Raw genomic sequence first — 27,738 nt, 5'->3', positions numbered from 1 at the left:
GTCCAGTATTCTTTTCAGAAGATTAACTCCAGATTTAGATGAAATTATTGGAGATCATCAGTGTGGTTTTAGGCGTAATAGATCAACTATTGACCAGATATTTTGTATTCGACAGATAATGGAGAAAAATGGGAGTATAAGGGTAGAGTGCATCAGTTATTCATAGATTTAAAAAAGGCATATGACTCGGTTAAGAGAGAAGTTTTATATGATATTCTTATTGAATTTGGTATTCCCAAGAAACTACTTCGATTAATTAAAATGTGCCTCAGTGAAACGTACAGCAGAGTTCGTACATATCAGTTTCTGTCAGATGCGTTTCCAATTCACTGTGGGCTAAAGCAAGGAGATGCACTATCACCTTTACTTTTTAACTTTGCTCTAGAGTATGCCATTAGGAAAGTCGAGGATAACAGAGGTTTGGAATTGAACGGGTTACATCAGCTGCTTGTCTATGCGGATGACGTGAATATGTTAGGAGAAAATCCACAAACGATTAGGGAAAACACGGGAATTTTACTGGAAGCAAGTAAAGAGATAGGTTTGGAAGTAAATCCCGAAAAAGACAAAGTATATGATTATGTCTCGTGATGGGAATATTGTACGAAATGGAAATATAAAAATTGGAAATTTATCTTTTGAAGAGGTGGAGAAGTTCAAATATCTGGGAGCAACAGTAACAAATATAAATGATATTCGGGAGGAAATTAAACACAGAATAAATATGGGAAATGCCTGTTATTATTCGGTTGAGAAACTTTTATCATCCAGTCTGCTGTTGAACAATCTGAAAGTTAGAATTTATAAAACAGTTATATTACCGGTTGTTGTGTATGATTGTGAAACTTGGACTCTCACTTTGAGAGAGGAACATAGGTTAAGGGTGTTTGAGAATAAGGTGCTTAGGTAAATATTTGGGGCTAGGAGGGATGAAGTTACAGGAGAATGGAGAAAGTTACACAACACAGAACTGCACGCATTGTATTCTTCACCTGACATAATTAGGAACATTAAATCCAGACGTTTGAGATGGGCAGGGGATGTAGCACGTATGGGCGAATCCAGAAATGCATATAGAGTGTTAGTTGGAAGGCCGGAAGGAAAAAGACCTTTAGGGAGGCCGAGGCGTAGGGAATATAATATTAACATGGATTTGAGGGAGGTGGGATATGATGATAGAGGATGGATTAATTTTGCTCAGGGTAGGGACCAATGGCGGGCTTATGTGAGGGCGGCAATGAACCTCCGGGTTCCTTAAAAGCCAGTAAGTAAGTAAGGTTACAAACTAATGTTTAGTACGTGTAACGAAGAAAGAAATGAATAAGAAAACATAGGACACATTATCACAACCTAAAATTAACTGCGACAGAGTTTCAAAATCAGGAATTGTGTCACTTACTGCCAGTCTAGTTGATCACGAAGGTATTTGTCTGTCAGTCGTGATCTAAATTTGGTTTTTACTATTTTCATTGTTGAAAATAATTTTTCACAAACGTAAGTTGTAGCGAACATTGCTTCAACAGAGAAAGCGAAAGAAAGAAGCTTCGTATATTTGTTTTTTGTAAAAGTTTTTAAAAGTTGAACATTTGTCAAGTTCTTACATCTAATTTTCATTTAACATCACATTGTAAATCTGTGACTTTAAATTGAAGATATGACCGTATTATTCGTACATCTGCTAAAAAAGGATCGACGTACAGAGATGATGATGATGATGATGATGATGATGATGATAATAATAATAGTAATAATAATAATAATAGTAATAATAATAATAGTAGTAGTAATAATAATAATAATAATAATAGTAATAATAATAGTAATAATATTAATAATAATAATAGTAATAATAATAGTAATAATAATAATAATAATAATAATAATAATAATAATAATAATATTTAACCTTTTAATGTTTCACGTACTATAATGCCGTTTTATGTTATACAACCGTTTTCCTCGTAATACTTGTGAACAAGTCATACATTTAATATTTTCAACATATTGTCAGCAAAAAAATGCGTCCTCCCGTCCTACTTGGAACTTTCGTTTTTGTAGAGGTACGTGGTTTCGAGAGAGACATTGCGACAATACGCTACTCGCAGGTCAGAGACAAGTACAAATGGAACGGAGTTTGACTCCAGTGAGTGAGAGGGTGGGGGTTGTGGGAGGTAGGAAGCAAGAGAAATGCATAGCTATCATTGCGAGCCACAATGTGCTCGCGAGTCACATTTTCGCCACGGCTGCCACACGTATAGATGAGGAGGCGAGACCTGGCATGCGTGCATTGCGAGAAGGGAAAAAATGAAAGAGTTTATTTCACGATCGTTAATATCATACGAATCTACCGACACAGAAGTTCATCTCATACTAAAACCTTTCCTCCCACTGCATACCCTTTGGTGATACAGCCGCGGCACATGATAAGGTCAGACGACAGGTCTTGCCTTCTCTACTGTACTTGAGCTGATTCTGTGAGTAAACAAGTATATTTTATTTCTTCTCATTTATTTATTTGATTATTTATACATGCATATTTGTGTTAGTCTTAATTTTGCTGTTTTATAATTCACACTATCAAGTGACATGTCGGAAATTCAGAAAACAAAGCGTTCCCTTCAGATCGATCTTGTAGAAAAGTTCGGAAAGGAATATTCTCTTATTAAGGGGAAAAACCAATGAATTCTGCAAATGTTAAAAAGTATAAGGATAGATAGAACTCGTTTCTTTCAAAAGCAGTGTAACAGCAAAAGGTACATGGAAAATATTTGACTATACTGTCATAACTGACCTTCAACATCAAAATCAGACATAGAACACCAAAAAGAATTTCATCGAGATTTGTGTATAATGTTGGTACATGTCAACATTCATTTTAACAATATTTCAAAGCGTTTCTTGAAAATAGTAATATGCGTTACAAGAGCGGTATGTTGATGTTTTCATGTTCGAGGAAAAGATTGAAAAAGCGAAACGTAGTTGAGCTCTTTTAATTTCCGAGAACATGAAAACAAACATACCGCTCGTGTATCGTACATTATTTTGTGCGAAGATCGTTTATTACATACCTGAAAGAGGAATTTCTAATTAGTTGCAATGAAATCTCCATCTTGGTTTCTGTTCAATGACGGCAACTTTTAAAAACTAAAATATCTATCTTCAACACTGTTGCTATAAAATGTTTTCTGTGTTTACTATATTCCAGCAGGCCGTGATATATGTCTGTCTTTTTTTCCCCCAGTCTATAAATGCGAACTTAAAACAAACGTTAAGGTTATGTAATGATTTATTTTTCATTTTAATATTTTAACAATATTATTTATATAACATATTGTAGTAATAACATCAGCATCTGGAATCTTGTTGATTTTTTCACGGTTTCCTTAATGTTACTTGCATCAGGAATGCAGTAACTTTAGTGGAGTTGTAGAGTTTACTTAATTTTTGAAAATATTTAAAAACAATAATTAACAGTGCAATTTAGGTGAAATTGCAGTGGTAAGTTTCCAATTTATAATTATTACTATGTTAAACGTTTCTAAAAATAATATGTTAAAAGCCTAAAGCAGTAAAATTAATATGGCGCTTAAGCGGTAAGAAGAGGGAAATTATTATGTATGTTACGTTGGGAATACTGAATGTGGTATTTCACACTTGCCGCGTATTGGTATTGTGCGGACAGCAAGCAAATACGGACGATCTCGAACAAAAGTTATTTTGAGTGAAAGTAGGAGATACTTTACTTTTGTTACGTTGCGAATGTACCTTGTAATTCGGTGCGTTGAATTGTGAAGAAATTTATTTTTTGTAAGTACTGTATATCTTTTTCTTTTCTGCTCACATACAAATGATTATTTTATATTGTTAAAACTTGTACAGTGTAATGCAAACTGAAACATGCAATGTTAGGCAATTATGTTTTGTGCTAGAAATGCACTGTATATATTATATTTCTAACGTGAACATTTCTTTTGTGTCCTACTGTGACTGAGGCAAGGATAACTTCCATTCCCCTCGATCTACACCACACAGTGGTCCTGCGTTCGTAACTTAATGCCTTTCGGTACCCAGGGCCGCAGTTTGCTCATGGCCACTTCTATCCACCGTTGTACTTCTTAATTGTTTTATTTTTATTCCTTATTTCTTTCATTCATTCATTTATGCATGCATCCATCGATCATTCTATATTTTATTTATTCAATGACTTATTAATTCACGAACTTATTCACTCATTTCCTTCATTTGTCCGCTTATTCACCCATAAATCCATTCACTTCCCATGTATCCGTTCATTCAATCACTTATTCATTCATTCACTCACTTATCCATTAATTCACTCATTTATTCACTCATTCACTCCTTTTTCATTCATTCAATCATTTATTAATTCACCTACAAATTTATGCAACCATTCACATATACTCATTCATTCATTCATTTGTCCATTTGCCTATATTCATGTATGTATTCATTCATTCACTCTTTTATTCGTTCCTTCATTCATATAATTAGCTATTCATTTACTCATCGATCCATTTTGCACAATTTATTCACTCATTCTATCATTCATCCAATCATTATCTATTCATTGAATACTCCTCCAATTAATTCATTCAGCCTTTCATATTATATCTTTCACTCAATCACGCAACCCTTAATTCATATATATATATATATATATATATATATATATATATATATATATAGTCATCCGTTCATATTATTCTTCATCCATTCGTTCACCCACTCATCAATTAATAAATTCATCTGCTTATGGACTTATTTATCGGTTCAATTATTTATACATTCAACAATCACCAAAAAGACTGGGAAAAATGACTGTTACAACCAACCAAGTTGAAAACACAAACAAGTTTCCTGTCCAAAGTCACGGAAATAAAAACAGAATTGAATCTCCCTAAAACTAAAGAAAACATTTTAAGCAGAGAAAACGCTCTAACCTTCGAACCAATTAACATTCAACTAGATTTAGAAGAACCAGTTACAAAATCTGAAACTTCCAAACCTGTACTAAAAGCGCTGGCATTAGAAGCTGTGAACAATAGATACCCACCAGAAGAATGGTTACATATCTAGACAGATGGGTCTACTATCGATAACAACTCAGGATCAGGAATTACGTGTGCGTTATTCTCATTTTATCAACCAGCAGGACATCATACAACAAATTTTGATGCGGAAATAATGGCTATTCATATCTCACTCCAACACCTACTATACAGAATAGATAAATTTCAAAATGCTGTCATTCTCTCTGATTCTAAAGCAGCATTATATGCAATAAATTCATATAAAATGATGTCAATCCAAATTAAAGAATGTCACAAAATGATCCAACAACTTCAAAAACTACAGAAAAGAATTCAATTGCAATGGATACCTGCACATTGCGGAATTGCTGGAAATGAAACTGCTGACTTTCTTGCCAAAAAAGGATCCAATTTAATTCAGAATACAAATACAAGCCTACCTTTTACATCCATCAAAAGACTAATTAAAAATAAATATAAAATCAAGCAAAACCAAGCACTATGTACCAAAGCCAAAGATAAAAAATGGAGCATTTTAATAAAAAAAAAACAGAAATTATTCCAGAAATCCCACGTAAATCTGCAGTAGCAAAATTCAGACTGCTTACAGAACACGATTATTTGGCCAAACACTTGAATAAAATAGGAATTTACACAAATCCAAATTGCCCTCTATGCAACAAAGAAGAAGAAATGTATGTATGTATGTATGTATGTATGTATGTATGTATGTATGTATGTATGTATGTATGTATGTATTTACACTGCAAGTGGGCAAGCACCCGGTGGCAGTGGTATATACAATATTAACAATACACAATAAAATGATAAGCAATACACAATAAAATTTACAATACACAACACAATTTTACAACACATATACAATTTTATACACAATACAATCAGAATACACAATACAATTTGACACAATAATAATAAAACATAAATAAAATACCTAATTTTACAATACAACCTACATAATTATGTATAGGTCCTACATAAGTTTCAATAGTATTTCACTTTACTCTCATCTCATTCCCTGTAGTGGCACTATGACGCATTTCACTGACACTTTAGCACACACTTCACTGACACTCTGTAACACATTTCACTGACACTATAGAACACATTTCATTGACGCTATAAATTATCACTGATCGGAACTGTTCACTGCACTGTAAAACCATAACTTCACTGACTCACCTCGCTTCACTGATACAACAGTTCAAATAAGTCAAATAATTACATCCTTATGCATACTTATAAACAGAACTACATTTAAACTAAACATTTCTAGTCTAAGGCTCTCTTACACGCTATTTTTAAATAATTTACAACTCAAACCAAGGAAGTAAACTCGTCAGGCTAGATAAATACATGTCACCTTAAAAAATTAAATGTTGAATGTCACCTTAATTTTAATTTGCACTTTATACACAACATTTTAAATTATTCTTGAATCTCCTTAAGGGCAGCCCTCAAACACCGCTGCAGGTAGGTCATTCCAATCATTTATAGTTATATTTAAAAATGAGAATTTACCTACATTCGTTTTCTGTTTCCTACATTTGATTTTAAAATCATGATCGTTCCTACCATAGTACGTTGGCTTTTCTAACCGAGCCGTTATGTCTACCCATGCTTTCTGACCTAGATGTGCTCTATACAATGATGTTATTCTAGTTTTCCTACGTCTGTTTTCCAAAGTTTCCCATTTAAGTTCTTTTATCGTATCGTTTCCATCTTCTCTTTTACCTTAAACAAATTTAGCTGCCCTATACTGGATTCTTTCTAAGGAATTTATCTGATATATTCTATAGGGATCCCAACATGTAGTTCCGTATTCCATTAACGGTCGCACTAACGTTAGGTATGCTATTTCCCTCAATTTGGGGCTAGCCTTTCTCAAGATTCTCATAATAAAGTGAAGTGCCCTCCATGCTTTACCCGTAACATTATCAACATGCTCTCCCCAAGAAAGTTTGGAGTTTAAATACACTCCTAGGTATTTACAACATTGTTCTTGCGGAATTACAACACCACTGAATTCGTAATTAAGACTAGTTTCCTCTCGGGTTTTACAAAATGTTATAGATTTACTTTTAGAACCATTTATTTTCATCCTATGCTTTAACGCCCAGTTATAAATTTTATTCAAGTCTGTTTGAATAGCATCTACATCTGAATTATTTCTAATCTTTCTATAGATAATGCAGTCGTCTGCAAATAGCCTCACATTTGATGTAATATTCTGGCATAGGTCATTTACGTATATTATAAAGAGTAATGGACCCAGAGCGCTGCCCTGTGGCACCCTGAACTTATATTTCCAATTTCCGATATTTCATGACCTACTCTAACTCTCTGGGTTCTACCTTTTAAGAATTCTTGGGTCCATAGCACCACTCTTTTATCTATTCCTAGCCTACTTAACTTATCTATTAATATATCATGTGGCACCAAATCAAAGGCTTTCGAAAAATCAATCACAACTGCATCGATTCTTCCGCCTCTATCTATCTCTTCAGCTAGATCCTGAACCAGCGACGTAATTTGACTATCACATGAGAAGCCTTCCCTAAAACCATGCTGGCGGTTGTAAAACCAGTCTTTCGCATTTAGTACATGACGAATATAATCCGATATCAAATGCTCCATGACTTTACATATGACAGATGTAAGGCTAATCGGTCTGTAGTTTCCGACATCTAATTTATTTCCACCTTTATGTCTGGGTACCACTATAGCTGATTTCCAGTCACATGGAATAGCTGCATTGTTTATGGAAACATGAAATATACGCATCAAGTATGGAATTATGGCCTCGGAACCTAATTTAAGAATCTCTGTAGCAATACTATCTGGTCCTCGAGACTTCCGATTTTTTAATTTCGTTATTCTCTCTCTAACCCCTTTGGAAGTTATTTTGAAAGTCGAATTTGGTTCACATTCACGGTCTGTGACACAACCACTCCTATCAGCGGGATTATTATTATTATTATTATTATTATTATTATTATTATTATTATTATTATTATTATTATTATTATTTTAAACCGAAATGAAATAGGAATTTAATAAGTCGGCCCTTTCTTTGTAATCAGTTATACTTTCTCCGTTCTGATTTCGTAGAAGCACTACTCCTTCATTTTTTCCTTTTCTCCTGCGTACATAATTATAAAACTGTCTCCAATTGTTACTTTCATCTTCTTTTAAAATAGTTTTTAGAAAATTTTCCTGAGCTAACCTTTTTTCACACTCAAGTTTCTTAATTAATTCGACATATTTTTCCCAATGCTCACGGCTTTCTTTTACGCTTGCTAAATGCGCGCCTTGTCTTTTTCTTTAAGTAGCGAATATAATTAGTGTAATATTCTGGGTCCGGATTTTTCTTAATTATTTTAGAAGGTACACATTTTACTAATGCCTCGAAAGTTATACTCTTAAATTTATGCCACACATTTTCCATATTTCCTTCAGTCCTTAGAAAGTCATCATGCTTTTGTCGTAGAAACGTTTGTAATTCATGGACATCGGTTTTGTTAAAATTCCAGACAGACAGTGGACTTGACCTCAGATTTACTGTGTTTTCCCAGAAGATTTCTAATAAGACGCTATTGTGATCACTTATTTTATGAAGACTCAGAGTTGACAAAGAGAGAGACAGGTCTTACTAGGTAAACATCTAAGAGGGCATTGTCACGCGTCGGACCATTTACTACCTGCGTGAAATCTTTGCGCCAGATCAATTCATTAACAAGGGTTTGTGCATCTGAATTTGTACCTGAAATCCCGTTCCAGTTAATTTTCGGGAGGTTTAGATCCCCAGCAATTACTACGTTTCGGTCTTCTGATACTGTATTAAGATGACTGAAGATCATCTCGTAACCTGTGAAGTTCTACCTGATGGATCCACCACAGAGAAATATTGGAGAGCAAGAACGCTAATGGCTTCGTTGCCAAAGCCCGGCATTAGATAACAACAACAACAACACAATCACCAACTAATCACTTCACTTAGTTACCAAATAACATTCATTCAATCATTCTACATGCAATTACGTACTCATGAATCATTTATTAATTTATGCCTTATGTCACACATGAATCAATTATTAATAGGTACGTATCATCTGCATATTCACCTATTCATGTATTCAATCACTTATCCATTCGCTCACCTATCCATTTACTTATCCAATCTTCTATATATTCGTCCATCCAACCACGCAAAGTCCAGTCAGCAATTTATAAGTTCATTCACTTAATATATTCCTACACTATTCCGCTCATTAATCCATTCATTCACGTATTTATCAATTAACTACCTATCAATGCACTAATTCCTTATTCCTTTTCTACTTTCCCCTTCTTTCTTTCTTTTTCTTTTTCTTTTTCTTCCATTCATTCATTTCCTTCTCTGTATTTCGTTTAGCGCGAGTCGTTAGTACTTTTGTCGAAAACATTGAACAATTGAAGGTTAGTGTCTTGGTGAAAGACTCACATGTCTGGACGGGGATGCTGGTCCTTTCCCCGCTTCTCGAACAGCAGATGTTTGATGATTTGCGCCTGCACCACAGACAGCAGACCGCGGGTGCCGTTGCGTGGTGATTTGAGTCCGTAGCCCAGTTCCTGGTCTGATTCGCGGTAAACCAGGCCTGTGCGCAGCCACTCGTGCTTCGGGGCGGACACGGAGCATCCGAACACGATGTGCCGCAACTCCTGCAACGTGAGAGTCCTCATGAAACTAGACAAATCCTTGAAAATAGGTTACAGTTTAGAGGTATCGATCTGTTTATCAGGCGGAATATTTTCTTCTTCTACTTCTACTACTACTACTACTACTACTACTACTACTACTACTACTACTACTACTACTACTACTACTACAACAACAACAACAACTAGGCATTATTTCCTGTTCCGGCCTCAAAACATTTGCCATGACCATCTTGAATTCGATCGCCCATTATTTCTCTTTACTCTTACTATATAGGTCTATAGCAGGCCTGCAGAACTGTAGCTCCTGAGAGCGACTGCTTTCCTCCCCTTTCTTACCCCACCCACCTTTTCTACCTGTGCGGTCACGGCGCTCTAGTTACGCTCGGCTGCATCAACATTCATTCTCGGGGCGGAAGTCGATCATCTCCAATAGAAGTGGATTGAGGCTGACGTCATAGTTCCCCTACTTGCGAGTTCTGCAGGTCTGGTCTATAGTAAAGCTTATTTACCAATATCCTATTTATTACTTGGTTATTTAACGACGCTGTATCAAATACTAGGTTATTTAGCGTCTATGGAATTGATGATAGCGAGATGGTATTGGCGAGAGGAGGCCGAGGATTCGCCATAGCATACCTGAACGATTATTATGTGTAATTGTATACCTCTTATATATAGAATAGCATATACACTATTTATTAGTTACGTTATAAGTCCTGTATAACCTTTATACTGTACAAATTTATTAGTAAAATGAAAATGTATAACTAAAAATAATTTGTTATTCATATATAATGCTTTTAACTACTGTAAGTACGCATTATGATTTAATTAAGAAGTCATTTCTAAGAAGACAGAATGTCAGTTTTAAGAAAGAATATAATTTTTAACAAAAAAATTTTACTTTCAGGTTCCTGATGGATGTAGTTTTACGCTGTAAGTTGTTGCTATTGAAGATAGGTAGTTGTAATATCTGGAGGGCTCAATGACGTGATCTGCCTTTTATATCCAAAAGCCGCAGCCGTCCTGCCACAAAGAGAGCGAAACAAATCGAGCCTTCAGTAAACCGAATAATAAGGCAGTCCGCATGATGGAAGAGTTGTGCATACTGCCTACACGCCAGGCGCTCAGTATGGTTTTACAATTTAAATTATTCACAACCGGTTTTGCAGGACTCTAGTTCAAGTAGCGATGACTACGAGGTGATTTCGCTATCTTCTTACCGAAGACTACGGAGCAACCCAGCTAGAGACGAACAACGATCGAGAAAGTAAGACTAACAGCGCCAGCAAAGTCGAAAACTCGCACGACAATGTTGTGTTATGTCCCGTCCTTGACGTAAAGACTTCAGAGTCTTCCGAGACTCGATATTGATCATCTCTCGAACTCCCGAAGCCAAGTACCCTACAATCGCCACAGTTGTTTATACCTGATTGAACTTTCATCTACTTTGAAAACTGTTATATATGTACAGGGACATCATTTTATTTTTACTTCAACTTTTATTGTACCTGAATTTTTTAATGTACTTCACTCCCACCCCTTCTACTAGCGAAGTTCCAACTGTTCTCCACACAGAACCAAGGCCGCACTACTGAGTTAGTGATTATAGTACGTTTTTCAGAAATATGTTCGCGTTTTCCAGTGACGAAAACTTCCAATATTCAATCATATTTTCGCACAGGTACTGTCGTCCGTTTGCCTACGTCGCATCCCGATTCCCCCCCGCCCCTGCTTCTGCTCGCTTCACTGTAAAGACTAGTGGCTGGGCTTTCTTAGCTCTTTTCTGAAAACATTAATTTCTGTTAGGAATTAATTGGACGTCTACGTAATATTATGCAACTGTTTAAAATACCGGTAACTTAAATAAAATGGCCTCGTTAAGTAATTAACTATCACGTGATTTCTCCCTTTCTACAATCCTACGACATAACCACTTGAACGAACAGTAGATAGCATGTCTGAGTAATTTTATCTGTGCGGGTCGGGCAGAAGTGAAGACTGAATTTACAGTACGTTAGGTACTCTTTTATAGAGAAGGTACAGAATTATTTCAACATGAGTTACTAAGTATGAATGACGAAACTTGTAATTGGAATTAGATGCAATAGTCTATAGTGCGATAATAGCCACAAAAGAATTGAAGCCTGTATCGAAATGAACGGCCACCATTTTCAAAAATGTGTTTAAATATGCATATTATGATTATTTTTCATTTTAACTTCATTCTCTATATCGTATGCTAATGTGCTGTAGACAGTATAATATACACTGCATAATGAATACGTTCGCATGGATAACTCAGTTCGTGAGTAAAAACACTTATTGTTAATACTGTACTGTATTTCGATTAAACAAAACCTAATGAAAATTATCACACTCAAAGTCGTGATATTTCCTAGTTTACGTAAATGGATGAACTACTTTTCTTCCCTCCTGTACCTAGTAAAGTGATTTGTTTGTATTTTACGCCAGTATCATCGAACTCCAGTCGTGGAAGGAGGTAGCAAACGGTGTTTCCGGGTCTCAATCATTAATCCAAAGGTATAGCCAGGTTAATATTAAAAATGTTAGTAAAAATAAAATGATGTCCCTGTATAAACAATCAAGTAGCCTATTTGAAATATCATCTCTACCTTTCAGTGTATAATAATCCGTTCCCCAGTCTTTATTTAATTACTAGGCCCTTATTAAAAGGCTAGGAATTTTCTTTTCATATGTTTAAGATCAAGTGTGCAATCTAAAGTAAAAAGATATTATTGTCATGTTTTATGTTTCTTAGAAATGAAAATTTATTTGAGAATTGTTTTTTTTTTATTTATATAACCATAGGTAATATCAAATAATAGAACCAGAACATTTTGATAACTAAGATACTGTTCTGTTTTGTCTTTTTGTCTCATTTAAACATTTATAATGTTACAGTAGAGCGTCTCGTTTAGGCACAGTGAAAACGTAAACAAAGTGCAGGTGACGTGTGGGAAACCGTACGATAAACGCGAGGGATGCACAAGGTTTTAGTTACAACATTTATGGCGGAGCAATAATTTAAATTATATTTTCCAAGAACACAAAAAAACAAAAGAACACAAATTGCATAACGTTATCATATACACATTTTAACACACAAGCAATTGTAACGTTGAAATAATTCAATATAACTAATCAAATTTTGCTACTTAGTTTATATGATGTTGCTTTCAAGCAGCACTTTTTACGGTCATGAATTCAGTTTCTGTATGACTAACATAATATCACCGTCTTCTTTGGTCTAATTAACAAAATTACAGTAAGTTATATTGGTCTGAAGTGACAACACTATTTCCTAAACATAATTATCCCTTCTCAAGGTATACTTGAATAAATTGAACTTTAAGAAGAGAAAATTATGTTTAGGAAATATTATTGTCACTTCAGACCAATATACTGTAGTTTTGTTAATTCGGCCACAGAAGACGATGATGTTATGTTAGTCATACAGAGAATGAAATTCATGACCGTAAAAAAAATTCTGCTAGAAAGCAACATCATATAAGTAGGAAAAGTTGATAAGTTATATGAATTATTTCAACGTTACAGTTGCTTGTTTGTTAAAATGTATATATGATAAAGTTATGCAATTTGTGTTCTTTTGTGTATGTTTTCGGAAAATATAATTTCAATTAATACTCCACCATAAATGTTGTAACTAAAACCTTGTGCATGCCTCGCGTTTATCTTACGGCTTATTCTCACCCACACGTTACCTGCACTTTGTTTACGTTTTCACTGTGCCTAAACGAGATGCTCTACTGTATTTATTTCAATTATGTATGTTATTCAAAGTTACGAAATATTTCCACGCCGACCAAATGCTATTTTGAGAATGACGAGACGAGACGAGACGAGACGAGACAAATGCAGCGAACACAGCGAGCGAGAGCGGCAGTTAGTTTTGTTCATCTCTAAATCCAGCTATGTGGTTTAAGAGGTTCTGTTTCGTGATTCTTAGCTTAGCAATAGGCTGTTTACACTACTTATGTCTTCTAATGGGATACGTTTTTTCATTTCTTCTTCAAAAATTATTCAAGTTCTTTCCTTTGGACAATGTACTTCGAAATGAGACGAACGATCAAAAGCCATGGAGCCTATATAGGTGTTCCATATCATTAACAATTCTCATAAATTCTATGCAATTCGTAACAAATGGTTGTCCTTCTCAAAATAGGTTTCTTGTTCCGATACTTACAATAGCAATTTCCTCTGTTATTGGTGTGCCTCCACTCACAGGGTTTCGTTGTGACATGGCACGCGATCTCCTTGGGTAAATAACACGCTCTGAAACAGTAGAAATGTTAAAAACTTTTAAATTATCAAAATATAAATATTAATTTTGTAATAACTGCAGAATATAATCCTTTTCTTTCAAAGTTAGGGCCCCCAAGATTCTCTGCTTCTATACAAGTTATTTGAGAATTATGAACCAACATGCTCTAGTGATGAACTCCTTCCTCGCGTGGTCAGCGTGACTGGAGACGCCGGTTCAGACAGCACACAAACTTGATACACACACCTAGAGGAGGAAATATCCAGTTTAAAACATAAAAACTACGTAAATTTAATTTTTAGCTTTCTCAAGTCACCCTTACTCAATTAAGTATCAAATTTACGAGATTATTATTCACATCTTTATTTACAGCAACCAGAACTTGGATTTAAGCAAAAAAATGCCATATTTTAAATTCTCGAAATTTTGGCTATTCTTTTTTTCAATCAATTACCCTTTCCTCCTTACTTCCACAATTTAAAAAATATTTCAAATGTATTTTGTCCGACCAATTCCAGAAGGATTTGCAACAGTGTGAATCAGTATCATTAAATTATTTGCAGTGTAAGTAGCAATTTTTAGTTGTTTTATTTTTCTGGAAATTTTCACTCAAAAATATTTTTTTTTTATTTTTCTCTTAATAATAGGACAAATATATTAATTCACATTGTAGATCATGACATATACAATAACAATGCAAAATTTAATGCCATTTCATTACCTTTAATAGTTTTTGAGTTATGAGCGAAATGATTTGAAAATTACAAGTTTCGGAGAAGGAGCGGCAAACTTACCAAGAAGCAGTGCTGTCTAGTACACTCCTCGTTCACTTTTTTTAGCCATAACTCGGAAAATTACAGAGATATGTAGATAATTCTTTCACAGACACAAATGGGAAGTTCTATACTACAGATTTTGGACTATTTTTTCGGCCCTCGATGTATTCCCAAAAGCTCCTCTAATTCGAATACATTACTAGTATAACTTGGGCTCAGATCTTATTCTATGGCTCCAAAGTTTTGGAACGAGAAGCAGTCAACGATCACTGCAGAAGAGAGATTACGAAAAACAATCGCCATCGGTACGGTTCGCGAGTTTTAATTAATTTCATGTTTATTGACTAGGCCAGTGATTCCCGAATTTTTGGTATCGCGGATCCCTCAGAGCCCATTCTATGTTCGAGGGACCCGCTAAAATAGTTGCATAAATTAGGCCAGTAATGTTCTATGCATTAAATCAGCCATGTCAATTGGTGCCCATAGGTGCAAGCGCGCGCTTTAGAGCTCATTGTGCCCGCAGCTCTCTTCGGGAGATTAGACAAGAACGTACCAAACCATACCTGCACAAACAGCGCGCTCCAAGGAGCGGGAGAGCCGCGTTTACCGCTCGCCGAAACAGAGAGGAAGATACGTCAGAATGACATAGACTTGCTATAGGTAGAGGAGAGGGAAAGGACCACTCATTTATCTAGTGGAGTGCAGTGTGTAGGCCTATTCTCAGTAACTGTTTCACGTTGCTTACCTACTGCTACAGTACAGTATGGAGGAATCTAAAAGACGGAACATAACATTTAACATTTAACGATTTACAGCTCGAACTTATTGATCTTCAATGTGACCTAAGGCCTAAAGATCGTTTGAATAATACTACTAGCCTGGTTGAGTTTTACAAGACTAAACATCAGCAATAATATCCATGACTACACAGGCTGGCTGTGAAAATGATGCTATGTTTGGCTCAACATTTATATTTGTGAAAATCTCTTTTCTATAATCAACTTTAATAAAGGCAGACATCGAACATCTGTAACTGATGTTTCATTACGATCAGTAGACTACTGTTTCTTTCAGCTGCCAACAGCATAAAACCTCGTTTTGATCTACTGATAAATAAAAATATAACAAAATGATATTGTACATTTAAGTAGCTATAGAATTTCTATTATTTCTGTAAAATAAACATTTCTTTATTAATTAATAATAGTCCAAGATAGTTTTGCAAACATTGAACGGGAATTCATTTCATGAACACTCGTAATAATACTTCCTTTTGTGTATATTTTGTACGAGATCGCACCTTCTTCCAGTTCACCCTTATACAGAGCGCAGCTAATATCTGCATTCCGCTCATGAGCTGTGAGCCGGCTCGGAGAGCGCAAACCTTGTGCAGGCCTGATCAAGAGGCTTAGTAGGACCCTTTTTCTTTTATGGTACAGTCACGGAAGAAAAAACTGGCCGATGTGCAGCAAAACTCGTAATGTTACTTATGCCGGTTTTGTTGTGATTATCACAGTATAGAGCAGTGGTCCCCAACTCAGAGCACTGTGTCGTCATCAAGCCTTGCCCGCTCGCCCGCGGAAAGTCGTAGCAGGGCAGGTAAGACGTTCAGCGGCGGGACCAAAATATGAATTTACTGCATAGGTTTATGGTTGCTTTCTGATTAAAAAAGATACGGGCTGAATAGAAATAACTAAATAAACTATCTTAAGCAATTCGAAAAAAAAAACATTGTAGCCTATTTTCAACAAAGTTAGAAGTTAATAAATTTATAATTACTTTTAGAAATGCAATACACATTTCATGTTAATTATTCGGGTAATGCATGACAATTACTGTAAATGTGTAAACTGCTTCTGTTAAGGAAAATATTGAACAAAACACATAAAAATCCTAGGAATAATAATGCAGAAATTTAACTCCATTCAGTCCACTCAACACTGGCATTAGCACTGATTTTTCGGGATTTGTTTAATTCTCTTTTTCCTCAGCAATTTCTCAACGATTGGAACTATTGTTTGTATAGTGCATAATGTGACAGCACATTTTAAGTTGTGATCCGATAATTGGCTTCCATGACATGGCTTGTTTATCTTCATCATAGGAAAAAAATTACTGTTCGCACAGATGGCCTACTTGAATCCGAAAAAGGATGTCTGTACAATCGGAGAAATCTAAGACATGGAAAGTTCATAGAAAAGTCAGATAACTTCTTTTGTTTTGATTTTTATCCTTCAATTCACTATCGTAAATTAAATCAATAAGTTCTAATTACAAATACTAATTGAAAATCAAATTGAAAATTTTCCTAGTCTTTAAATCTCGAATCAAATTTCTGGTGCAGATCGTCATGATGTGTGAATATATTCTTCGAAATCCAAAGTCTTAAGAAACTAGTATGCCTATATCGTTGTTAATATTGAAAAATGTGCTGTAACTTATCCTTTTAGTTAAGATAACGTTCCATAATTGAAGGTGGTTTATATTAAACGCCTTCACTCTGTCATATAACTGTGTAATAATCTTGTTGTTACCACGTAGAAAACAATTTAAAGCATTCAGATAATTCCATTAAGAAGGCAAGTTCACAAATCCATTTTTTCATTCTTCACTTATGATACAGACTTTCCTTCTTCCTCCGTGAACGATGATGTTTTCTCCCTCAGTTCAAAGAACCTATTCAATAATTTGCCACGACTAATTAGTCACCGTACTTTACTATAATATGACAGATTGCCTTACTCGCTATTGCATTCATCAAGAAAGACTTAAATTGACAATGAGCGAGACTTTTCGATATAATTGTGTTGGTGGTTTTTCCAATTGGACTACTTCTATAACACCATTTTGATTTGTTTTGCACATGATTTCTGTTGGTGTATAATGTAGTGAATAGAAATAACTTCATGGGATACATTAACGCTTTTCACTTCGTCCCTTAGAGAGATTGGCTTTCGGAATGGTTTTATTTACATTCTACAGTATTCTGTAGGTTATGCAGAGCCGGAGTTAGGTATAGTGCCGCTCCTAGGCAGTGCTAGATTTGGCCGTCCCCAAATCCCACGAACAGTTTATGGACAGCTATTATACAGGTGACGTTCAGTTAAAGTTATTTTTAAATGAAATGTTACAATTCAGAAAACAAAATGTTAAATGTTATGATTTATTTAACGATGCTCGCAACTGCAGAGGTTATATCAGCGTCGCCGGATGTGCCGGAATTTTGTCCCGCAGGAGTTCTTTTACATACTAGTAAATCTACTAACATGAGCCTGTCGCATTTAAGCACACTTAAATGCCATCGACCTGACCCGGGATCGAACCCGCAACCTTGGGCATAGAAGGCCAGCGCTATACCAAGTCGCCAACCAGGTCGACTTCAGAAAACAGTAAATTACTGAAATCAAAATACATGCATCTTACTTGTGAATTATAAAGACTTTCTTCGGACTTTCTTCACAGAGAAGGCAATGATGGTATTATCAAAGTCGATCTGACGAAGCATATCAGACTCGAAGCAAAGAAACATAATACTCAAACTTATTCATTGTTGAAACAAAATTTATTTTTGAAAGGCAGGCTGTGGTTTTGTTAAGCATGGTTTCTGTTGGTGTATAATTTTTACGAGGATTTCTTACTTCGACAGGAGTATAAAATAAATTGAAAAATAAACTCCATCTCTTTACAGAATAAACCTTTCAAATCGAATTATATAGTGAACATACTGAAACTGATTATATAGTATTGATGATATAGGCCAGTGTTTCTTAAACTTTTTTGAAGTGGGGACCACTTCTTTAAGTCAGAACAGTTCCGAGGACCACCTTACTCTTGTTCCCTTTGAAAGCAAAGCATATTTTAATACCAGTATATTTTAAAACTAATTAATTAATTAAAATTAATTTACTTCGTTTAACTTTATATTAGTATTAACTAATTAAGTTAATGTTAATAGAAAAAAATCATTTTAGATTTTTAATAAATCAAGGTATTAGAGTTTGGACAATCTTTAACTTATTAACTAAACAAAATAAATTAATTAATTAATTAATTAATTTAATTAAATTAAAATAAATAAATAAATGTTGGTATTCTCATTAATGAGATAGATAAGCCTGCCGATTCTTGCGCAGTTGTTCTATATTTTGATACATGCTGGTAAGCTTAAGTCAGAGATCGCACATACATCGAGTCGATTTCGGTACTTTGTTTTTATTAGAGTTAGTGATGAAAACCCTTTCTCACAAAGATACGTAAAAGCAAACTGAATTATAATCTGTAAAGCACCACTGTGCAGTTCAATATATTCTCTTTTCACTTGTGTTGAGGTCCAGAAATTAACCATACTTTCTGCTTGGAATTTCATTTTAAGTCTCGAGAGTTCAATTAACTGTTCTCTTTCACTCAACGAAAGTTTGTTATTTTCAATATCAAGGGATCGCGAACCCATGAAAATTCGTCATATTTACATGGAAAATAAGTTTCAAATTGTGACCTCAGAGTTTCGAGATGCGAACGTATGTCATTGCATAATTTTCTTTCCAATAACGAAATCATTTTCAATCAAAGAAGACTCTAGGGTTGGAAATAGTGAAAAAGCCTCTGTTTTACGGATCTGACCCACAAACCAAGTTTCCTCCCGAACACTTTTTTCTCACACAGTCAAAGAATTACCTTATAGAGAGAGATTTAGTTCGTTTAGTTTTGAGAATATATCTGGAAGATATTCCAATGTACTTAGCCACATGTCGTCAACTGATGTGCAGGGAAAAGATGGCGAGAAACACCATGTTCATAGTGCTTTAAATCCCTCTTTTTTGCTGAGAGTAGAGTGGGAATTCGGTAGACAGGTAGGGTAATAAATTTCATAAAATGTCAGTACTGGGAGTAAAAGTGAAAGGTGACTGTCATGTGTCATTTCCAAGCTCTGAGATTTTCAGATAGTGTGATACGCAATTCGTTTGAATTTGATTTTATCTTCTGTCCTTTTTGAAGAACCACAAGGGCAGACCTCGGGGACACAGGTGGTCCAAGGACCATAGTTTGAGAAACGCTGATATAGGCTATTATATTGTGAATGTAACTGAGAGTTGTGATTACTATTCATAGCGATAAATAGCTAATAAACAACAATATGCAATTTGATTTTCAACACTGCATTCTCGTTCATACAAGCAGTTAAATTTAAGCAGTTTCATAGTATAATAATGTGATACCGGCATTACAATATAACTATGCAGCTGCACACTTTCCTTTCACTCTTACCACGACCGCGACAATGTGATAACAAAACACTATCTGACTTCCACAAGGTGTTCAAGAAGAAACTTCAGAAAAGATTTACCAACATGTGTTTTAAAAATAAATTTCACTGTAAAATAAAAATGAAAAAGGGAGAGAAAGAGAGAGAAAAAATGCCGCCCCCTGGAAATTGCCGCCCTAGGCAACTGTCTAAGTTACCTAGGCCTGAATCCGGCACTGAGCCCATGTGTATATTTGCAACGTTTGTGTTGTTTTAGTCGACATACAGAAAGTTGTTTTGCCATTGGTTTTGCCATTGCGGGTATGAGGAATGTTGTTAATGTTATTTTCATCCCCTCTGTTCGTCTCTCTTCACTCTACAGACATATTATGTTTATGGTTTAAGACTACTGTATATTTCGTGTTCTTTCTAAGTCCTAGGCACGTGACCCTTTCCAGCCCTACTAACAGAATTTGTCTATAAATAGCCACAACCACTACGAAAATCATCATTAGTATTTCAGTTCCATAGATATGGACGTCAAAGCCAAAGTAATTGCACTGCTCGAGGAAGGCCGATTTAGCACGGCTCGAGCTGGAGAACGCTATAGAGTTGCGACTAGAACAGCGTCCAGGTGGTGGGCGCAGTATCAAGAGCGAGGTTACATAACTCGTAAACCTGGTAGTTGAAGACCCAAGGCATCAACACCACAACAAGATCTTATGTTAATAGAACGTTCGAGGCGCTTTCATTTTATACTTCCAAAATATTTGTGGCCGGCAGAGAATTTCCTGCTTCCAACAGAACGCTAGTAAAAGGCTCAATAGTGCCAACGTTGTGCTGAGAAGAACAGTGGTGAATGAAGTTCTGACTGAAGACCATCGAATTGATCGTGTCACATTTTGTCGAATTCATACAACTATCCATGGAAAGAGGTCATCTTTTTGGATGATGTGTTTATGAACTATAGCAGGCCAGTGCACGTATATCGACCGAAACAATCCAAGAGATTTGACCCTGAATATGTGGTCCAGAGACAACGCAGTGTTCGTTTGTCCGTGTCGGTGTGGTACGGATTTCTGGTTATGGTGGCGGTGCACTATGGAGGATTCATGGGCATATGAATGAGCATCAGTACACCAATAAACTGGAAAATGTGATGCTACCTAGTGTTCGTGTGTTTAAGGCCGAAGACAAAATAAAATTCCAACATGACTTGTCTTCGGTACACACATGCGTCGCCGTGCAGCGGTGGTTCAACATTCACAGGGACGATGTCGAGAGGTTCCATGGGTGCCAAGAAGTCCTGACTTAAATTCCATAGAAAATGTGTGTACGGAAGTGCAACGCAATGTTAATGTGCAACTACAGAGTCGATGTCCTAGGATTGCAGATGAATTGTGGAATCTCATTGCAGATGTTTGGCATGATGTTGCATTGTCAGATAGATACAGTAGGTCTATATCCAAAGCCTTGTTAATTCTGTAAGTAGAAGAATGGATGCAGTGATCAATGTCAACGGTTTATGGACAGGCTATTAAGTCCAGAAGAAAACTGTTGTATATAACTGGAACTACATAGGTAGAAGAACATTTTAATTTGTGATATAAAGAACATTCAGTATTAATTATTTTACTTCAGGAATGTATTTTTCTTTTCTTTTTTTTAGAACAAAAATAAATACTGTCGGCCGTATTCATAGACATTCTTAGCGCGGACTTTCGGGGGATGATCAGCGAACTAACGTTTTTCGTATTCATAAACCAGTGTCAGCGATATGATGTGTGATGTGTGGTTGTGTGGTTGTGTGTTTGTGTGGTGGGGTGCGGGGTGGGGTGGGGTGCGGGGGTGTGTGATGTGTGTGATGTGTGTGATGTGTGATGTGTGATGATGTGTGATGTGATGTGAATCCTGTTTAGCACGCTCGTACCCCGGGCTAGCGAAATGTCTATGAATAGCACCCTGTAGCTTTAATAATATAATAAATAAATAAATAAATAAATAGGTTCTAGTAAACACTAGAATCACTTATATAATCACACGTTTTCCTAAATTGCACAAAAATTATTTCTAACTAACAAATCTATTTGTGTTTCTCTTCCCTCATTACTAATTGTTTACCGAAAGTAATTTATAGGTATTTATTTATTTCAATTTAACTGAATGTTCACTTATATTATTTGTATTGGATTACCTTAATCAATTTATATTTATTCTACTTTAACTAACTGTTCAAGTCTATATCATCTTACCATTAAGTTCGTATGTATTGTATCTATCTCAATTTTGTTTACTCTTCGTCGTATGTTTTGCCAGGAAGATATTAAAGTAAAAATAAACCATAAATAAACGAAGTATCGTATGTCTATAAGGTAAAGAGAGACGAACAGAGGAGTTGATAATGAAATCAATAACATTCCTCGTACTGGTAAAAACAATTAAATAACAAATTTCTGTACATCGACAAAAACACGAGAGTTTCAACCTTATAGAATGTGAACAGAAACAGTACGAAAGCCTTTCTCTCCTAGTCCAGCAACTTCGAGTAAACAGTACTCTGTACTGTGATAATCACAACAAAACCGGCATAAGTAACATTACGAGTTTTGCTGTTCATCGGCCAGTTTTTTCTTCCGTAACTGTACTGTCACTGGAGAAGTGAAATGTTACGGACATCAATTTTACCAAGTGTACGTGCGCTTTATGGGGCTGATGATGAAGTCTTCTACCGTCAGGACGGGGCGCCACCACATTATCATCTTGCCGTACGAGCTTTCCTGGATGACAACCTGCAGGGACATTGGATTGGACGAAGAGGGCCGATTGACTTCCACCCACGGTCGCCAGATCTAACCCCTATGGATTTTTACTTGTGGGGAACTGTGAAAGATTAAGTCTATCGACGTAAGCTGCGCACGCTGCAGGACCTTCGCCAGCAGATTACAGCGGCATGTGCAGCGATCTCCATTGAAACATTGACCGACGTAGCTGCAGCGACCGCTCGTCGGTGCGTTATGTGTCTAGCCGCCAACGGCAACATTTTGAACATCTAGATCAGGCCTGCACAAGGTTTGCGCTCTCCGAGCTGGCTCACAGCTCACGAGCGGAATGCAGATATTAGCTGCGCTCTGTATAAGGTGGACTGGAAGAAGGGGTGATCTCGTACGAAATATACACAAAAGGAAGTACTATTACGAGGTTCATGAAATGAATTCCCGTTCGGTGTTTGCAAAACTATCTTGGACTTATTAATTAATACAGAAATATTTATTTTACAGAAATAATAGAAATTCTATAGCTACTTAAATGTACAATATAATGTTGTTATATTTTCATTTATCAGTACATGAAAACGAGGTTTTATGCTGTTGGCAGCTGAAAGGAACAATAGCCTACTGATCGTAATGAAACATCAGTTACAGATGTTCGATGTCTGCCTTTATTAAAGTTGATAATAGAAAACAGTTGCTCACAAATATAAATGTTGAGCCAAACATAGCAATCATTTTCACAGCCAGCCTGTGTAGTCGTGGATATTATTGCTAATGTTTAGTCTTGTAAAACTCAACCAGGCTAGTAGTATTATTCAAACGATCTTTAGCCCTTAAGCCACATTGAAGATCAATAAGTCCGAGCTGTAAATCGTTGTGTTATGTTTTATTTAACGACGCTCGCAACTGCCGTGGTTATATGAGCACACTTCAATGCAATCGACCTGGCCCGGAATCGAACCCGCTTCCTCGGGCGTAGAAGGCCAGAGCTATACCAACTGCGCCAACAGGCCCACCTGTAACTTATATGACATTGTTTCAACTGGTGTTGAAGAATTTATTATGAAAACTTTAAACTTCTTTCCAATTAAGACAAGACATTTACTAGGTTATTTTACGACGCTTTATCAACAGTTTATGTTATTTAGCGTCTGAATGAGAAGAAGGTGATAATGCCGGTGAAATGAGTCCGGGGTCCAACACCGAAAGTTACTCAGCGTTTGCCCATACTGAGTTGAGGGAAAACCCCGGAAAAACCTCAACCAGCTAACTTTTCCCGACCGGGAATCGAACCCTGGCCATCTGGTTTAGCGGCTAGACGCGCTAACCGTTACTCCACAGGTGTGGACCTTAAGACAAGATCTTGGAACCTAGAATTAAATTCATTTTGAATTTCAATTAATATTTGCACATAATTGTTTAACATGGCTTCATCACGAGCAGTTTCTATTATTCGAAAGTGAGCCATATTACTTTCCCGAAACTGACTTACGAAAAGTGTAAGTTTACGACTGAAATTCCGTAATTTATTCAACATATCAACACTGAACTGGCCTTTACCCTGAAGAGAGATATTTAAATTTTTGAAGATTAATATCTTCTTTATGTCTGGACTCGTAATGACGCATTAATTATGTTACGTTTCTTTCTACTTTTCAAAATGTTGTGCCAGATAAAGCTCTGAGTATTTACTCCAGCAGCTATGAAAAAATAAGCATTTTCCCATGCAACATTGAAAGAATTTTCCTGATCACCACTTTTCTGTCTTTTAGATTTCTTCATACTGTACTGTAGCAGTAGGTAAGCAACGTGAAACAGTTACTGAGAATACGCACTGCACTCCACTAGATAGCTGAGTGGTCGTTTCCCTCTCCTCTACCTACATCAAGTCTATGTCATTTTGACGTATTTTCCTCTCCGATTCGGCGAGCGGTAAACACAGTTCTCCCGCTCGGAAGGAGCGCGCGCGCTCTCTGAGCGCTGTTTGTGCAGGTATGATCTAAAATAACCATGTGCCTAACTGAAGACAGTACTACATGTGTGATCAGTATTTAAATGTAAAACAAACACATAATAAATAGTTTTCGTTCCTTAAAGAGTGTATACTTTTTTTGGCGGACTCTGTATGTATGTATGTATGTATGTATGTATGTATGTATGTATGTATGTATACATATAAGCCTAGGCCTATATAAATCTGATGAAAGTCCCGTCATTTTGCTAAAAATTGAGATTACAGAAAAATACTAACACAGTTTTGTTTGTAAATACATGGGGTTTATTTCACAGAAACTTTCGTTTCAATTTTATTGCTTCATTATTATTGCTATGGCAAATGAAAGAAATAAACAGAAATTCTGGCTTTTTTTGAGTGAGACTTTTTTACAAATTCATATCATAAAATAATTGTTTTGTCTTTACAAATCGCACCCCCATTAAAATACTATCGTATGTCGAAAATCACGTATTACTGTTTTACTAGTTGAGGTATAAAATTCTAATAATAAAGTAGTAAATTATCATTGATTTTGGTACCTATTTATTAAAATATTTTACAGTACTATTTTACTAGGAAATAGCATATCTTTACAAACCGCAATTTTCGAGTTATGACACCATTTTACTGGGAGTGCGAAACGCGAATTGGGCTTATTCAGTGTTACTATGAATATAAGAGAGATCGTTCAAGCACACTGGGAATATTCAGAACTCTAAATGCACTGAGGTAAGAATTCTGCACTGTCGAAACTTATAAAAAATTGAAGGGGCTTATATAGTGAGAATCTCGTTCTCTGTATATATTTTCAAACACACTCAGCATGTTGACAAGGGGGTTCACCATATGCAGCAGTGTAGGATGTAAGTACAAGCATGTTCCAACTTTAGACTCATTTCCCCGATAATTATATTTTCGATACAAAAACCTGCTCTCTCAAGAACAGTTCGTCTGACTTCATTCACATTTTGTCCTTTCTAATAATCTCTACAGGTTGGACCACAATGATTAAATTTAAATGAAAAATGAGCAATTTTCTAGTAAAAATACATTGAAAAACAAACAAAATGTCTTTAATACAAATTTATAAATCTTTAAATTTAGTATGAAACCAGCTGTGATGCTCATTGAGTGTCAATCTTTAGATTATTATCTCAGATTTAAGAGAAAAAATAGTAAATGGCTACTATTTTCTCAGTTTAGTTAAATCATGTTTTTTTTTTTTTTGTAAGACACAATAATTTTTTTTCTTGAAAAATTCAAACTTTCATATTCATGTTACAAGATATGTTACTGTATCTATCAAACTGAAGCTGAAATCATGTAGAATATGTGTGCAAGATTTGAAGAAAATACGTGACGTGGTAGTCAAGATATTTATTTTTTTGTAAAAAAAGTGCAACCGCTACTGTATGAAACCCCATAAATACCAGTTCCATGGCACATAAAAAAAACATTGTGTTAGACTGGAGTTCGTAGAAAATGATGTGAATGCTGCGTACATTTTGCAAAACGTCTAGCAGGAAATTAGACAAAATTCATAATATAGAACACAGTATGAATCAGTTACGAGAGAAGATAAGATGAGCTATTCAACAGTGTGGCGTTTTCTCAGAAATTGGTTTATATCCGAATAAATCCAAATCTTTTGGGAACAAAACTGTAATATATAGTTCATTAATATGTGTACAATGTTTTTGTATTTTTTGTTAACTAGTCTATATTTTAGTACATTTATGATTGCCTAAAGCTGCATGATGATTTTTATTAGAATCTTATAATACGGCTGCTCCTCTTTCATTTATTCAGAGATTAAGTGAGTGAGTGAGTGAGTGAGTGAGTGAGTGAGTGAGTGAGTGAGTGAGTGAGTGAGTGAGTGAGTGAGTGAGTGCCCATATAATATTACTCGTCAATTTCTCTCTCGATTGGCGCACCAACTTAAACATAAAACCTCATGCGTTCTTTGTTCACTTTGCGCACAAAGTGAACAAAGAATACATATTATTATTATTATTATTATTATTATTATTATTATTATTATTATTATTATTTGCTCCTTTTGTAGAAGGAACGGTCAAAATATCATGTAACACAGTTTTTTCAGCTTGTTATAAATTTGGGATATTGGTAAATATAAAGAAGAATATGCTATTATATAATCTCATTTTACTATTATTATGATTATTGCCGATCTGCAACACATTTTCCAAATGCGTAAAATTTTACAAAAGTCAAAAAAAAAAAAAAAAATTAAATATGTCTAAAGAGACCATGTTAGTCTAATTCGAGAAGAAAAAGACGTATTATTATTATTATTATTATTGTATTACTATTGTATTATTATTTTATTATTATTATTATTATTAATGTATTATTATTATTATTATTATTATTATTATTATTTTGCTTATTTTGTAGAACGAACGGTCAAAATTTCATGTAACAGTTTTTTCAGCTTGTTATAGATTTGGGGATTCTGGTAAATGTGAAGAAGAATATGCTATTATATAATGCCACTTTATTATTATTATTATTATTATTATTATTATTATTATTATTATTATTATTGCTAATCTGCAACGCATTTTCCAGATGTGTAAAATTTTTCAAAACAAGTCATAACTTAAAAAAGAAGTTATATATATCTAAAGAGACCACTTTAGTCTAAATCGAGAAGAAAAAGATGTATTATTATTATTATTATTATTATTATTATTATTATTGTGGCGTTTATTGATCATTAAACAATTCTATTCCACTGCACTCTTATCAATACGAAATGTTTTCCAATTACTAGCAACAAATTTCTATCTCTATGTTATCCCCAAATCAGAAGCTGAGTTAATCCAATAATCTTCTCCCTGATGGAATTTC

General features: G+C 35.2%; 1 protein-coding gene across 3 annotated transcripts in view; it reads right to left on the bottom strand.

Moving 5' to 3' along the window:
* The window catches only part of LOC138691055 (inactive ubiquitin carboxyl-terminal hydrolase MINDY-4B), a 102,944-nt gene that overhangs the window by 35,056 nt on the left and 40,150 nt on the right, over positions 1 to 27,738 (bottom strand). For all 3 annotated transcript variants that reach the window (XM_069812718.1, XM_069812720.1, XM_069812719.1), the window contains 2 exons: positions 14,002 to 14,090; positions 9,556 to 9,773 (listed from right to left, as the gene is read on the bottom strand). In XM_069812718.1, coding sequence (XP_069668819.1) covers positions 9,556 to 9,773; positions 14,002 to 14,090 — 307 coding nt within the window. The remainder of the gene's footprint in view (positions 1 to 9,555; positions 9,774 to 14,001; positions 14,091 to 27,738) is intronic.

Source organism: Periplaneta americana, chromosome 16 (genome assembly GCF_040183065.1).
Source record: "Periplaneta americana isolate PAMFEO1 chromosome 16, P.americana_PAMFEO1_priV1, whole genome shotgun sequence".
Lineage (NCBI taxonomy): Eukaryota > Metazoa > Arthropoda > Insecta > Blattodea > Blattidae > Periplaneta > Periplaneta americana.
The sequence above is the reverse complement of the archived record's forward strand: the minus strand, read 5'-3'. Positions and strand labels throughout refer to the sequence as shown.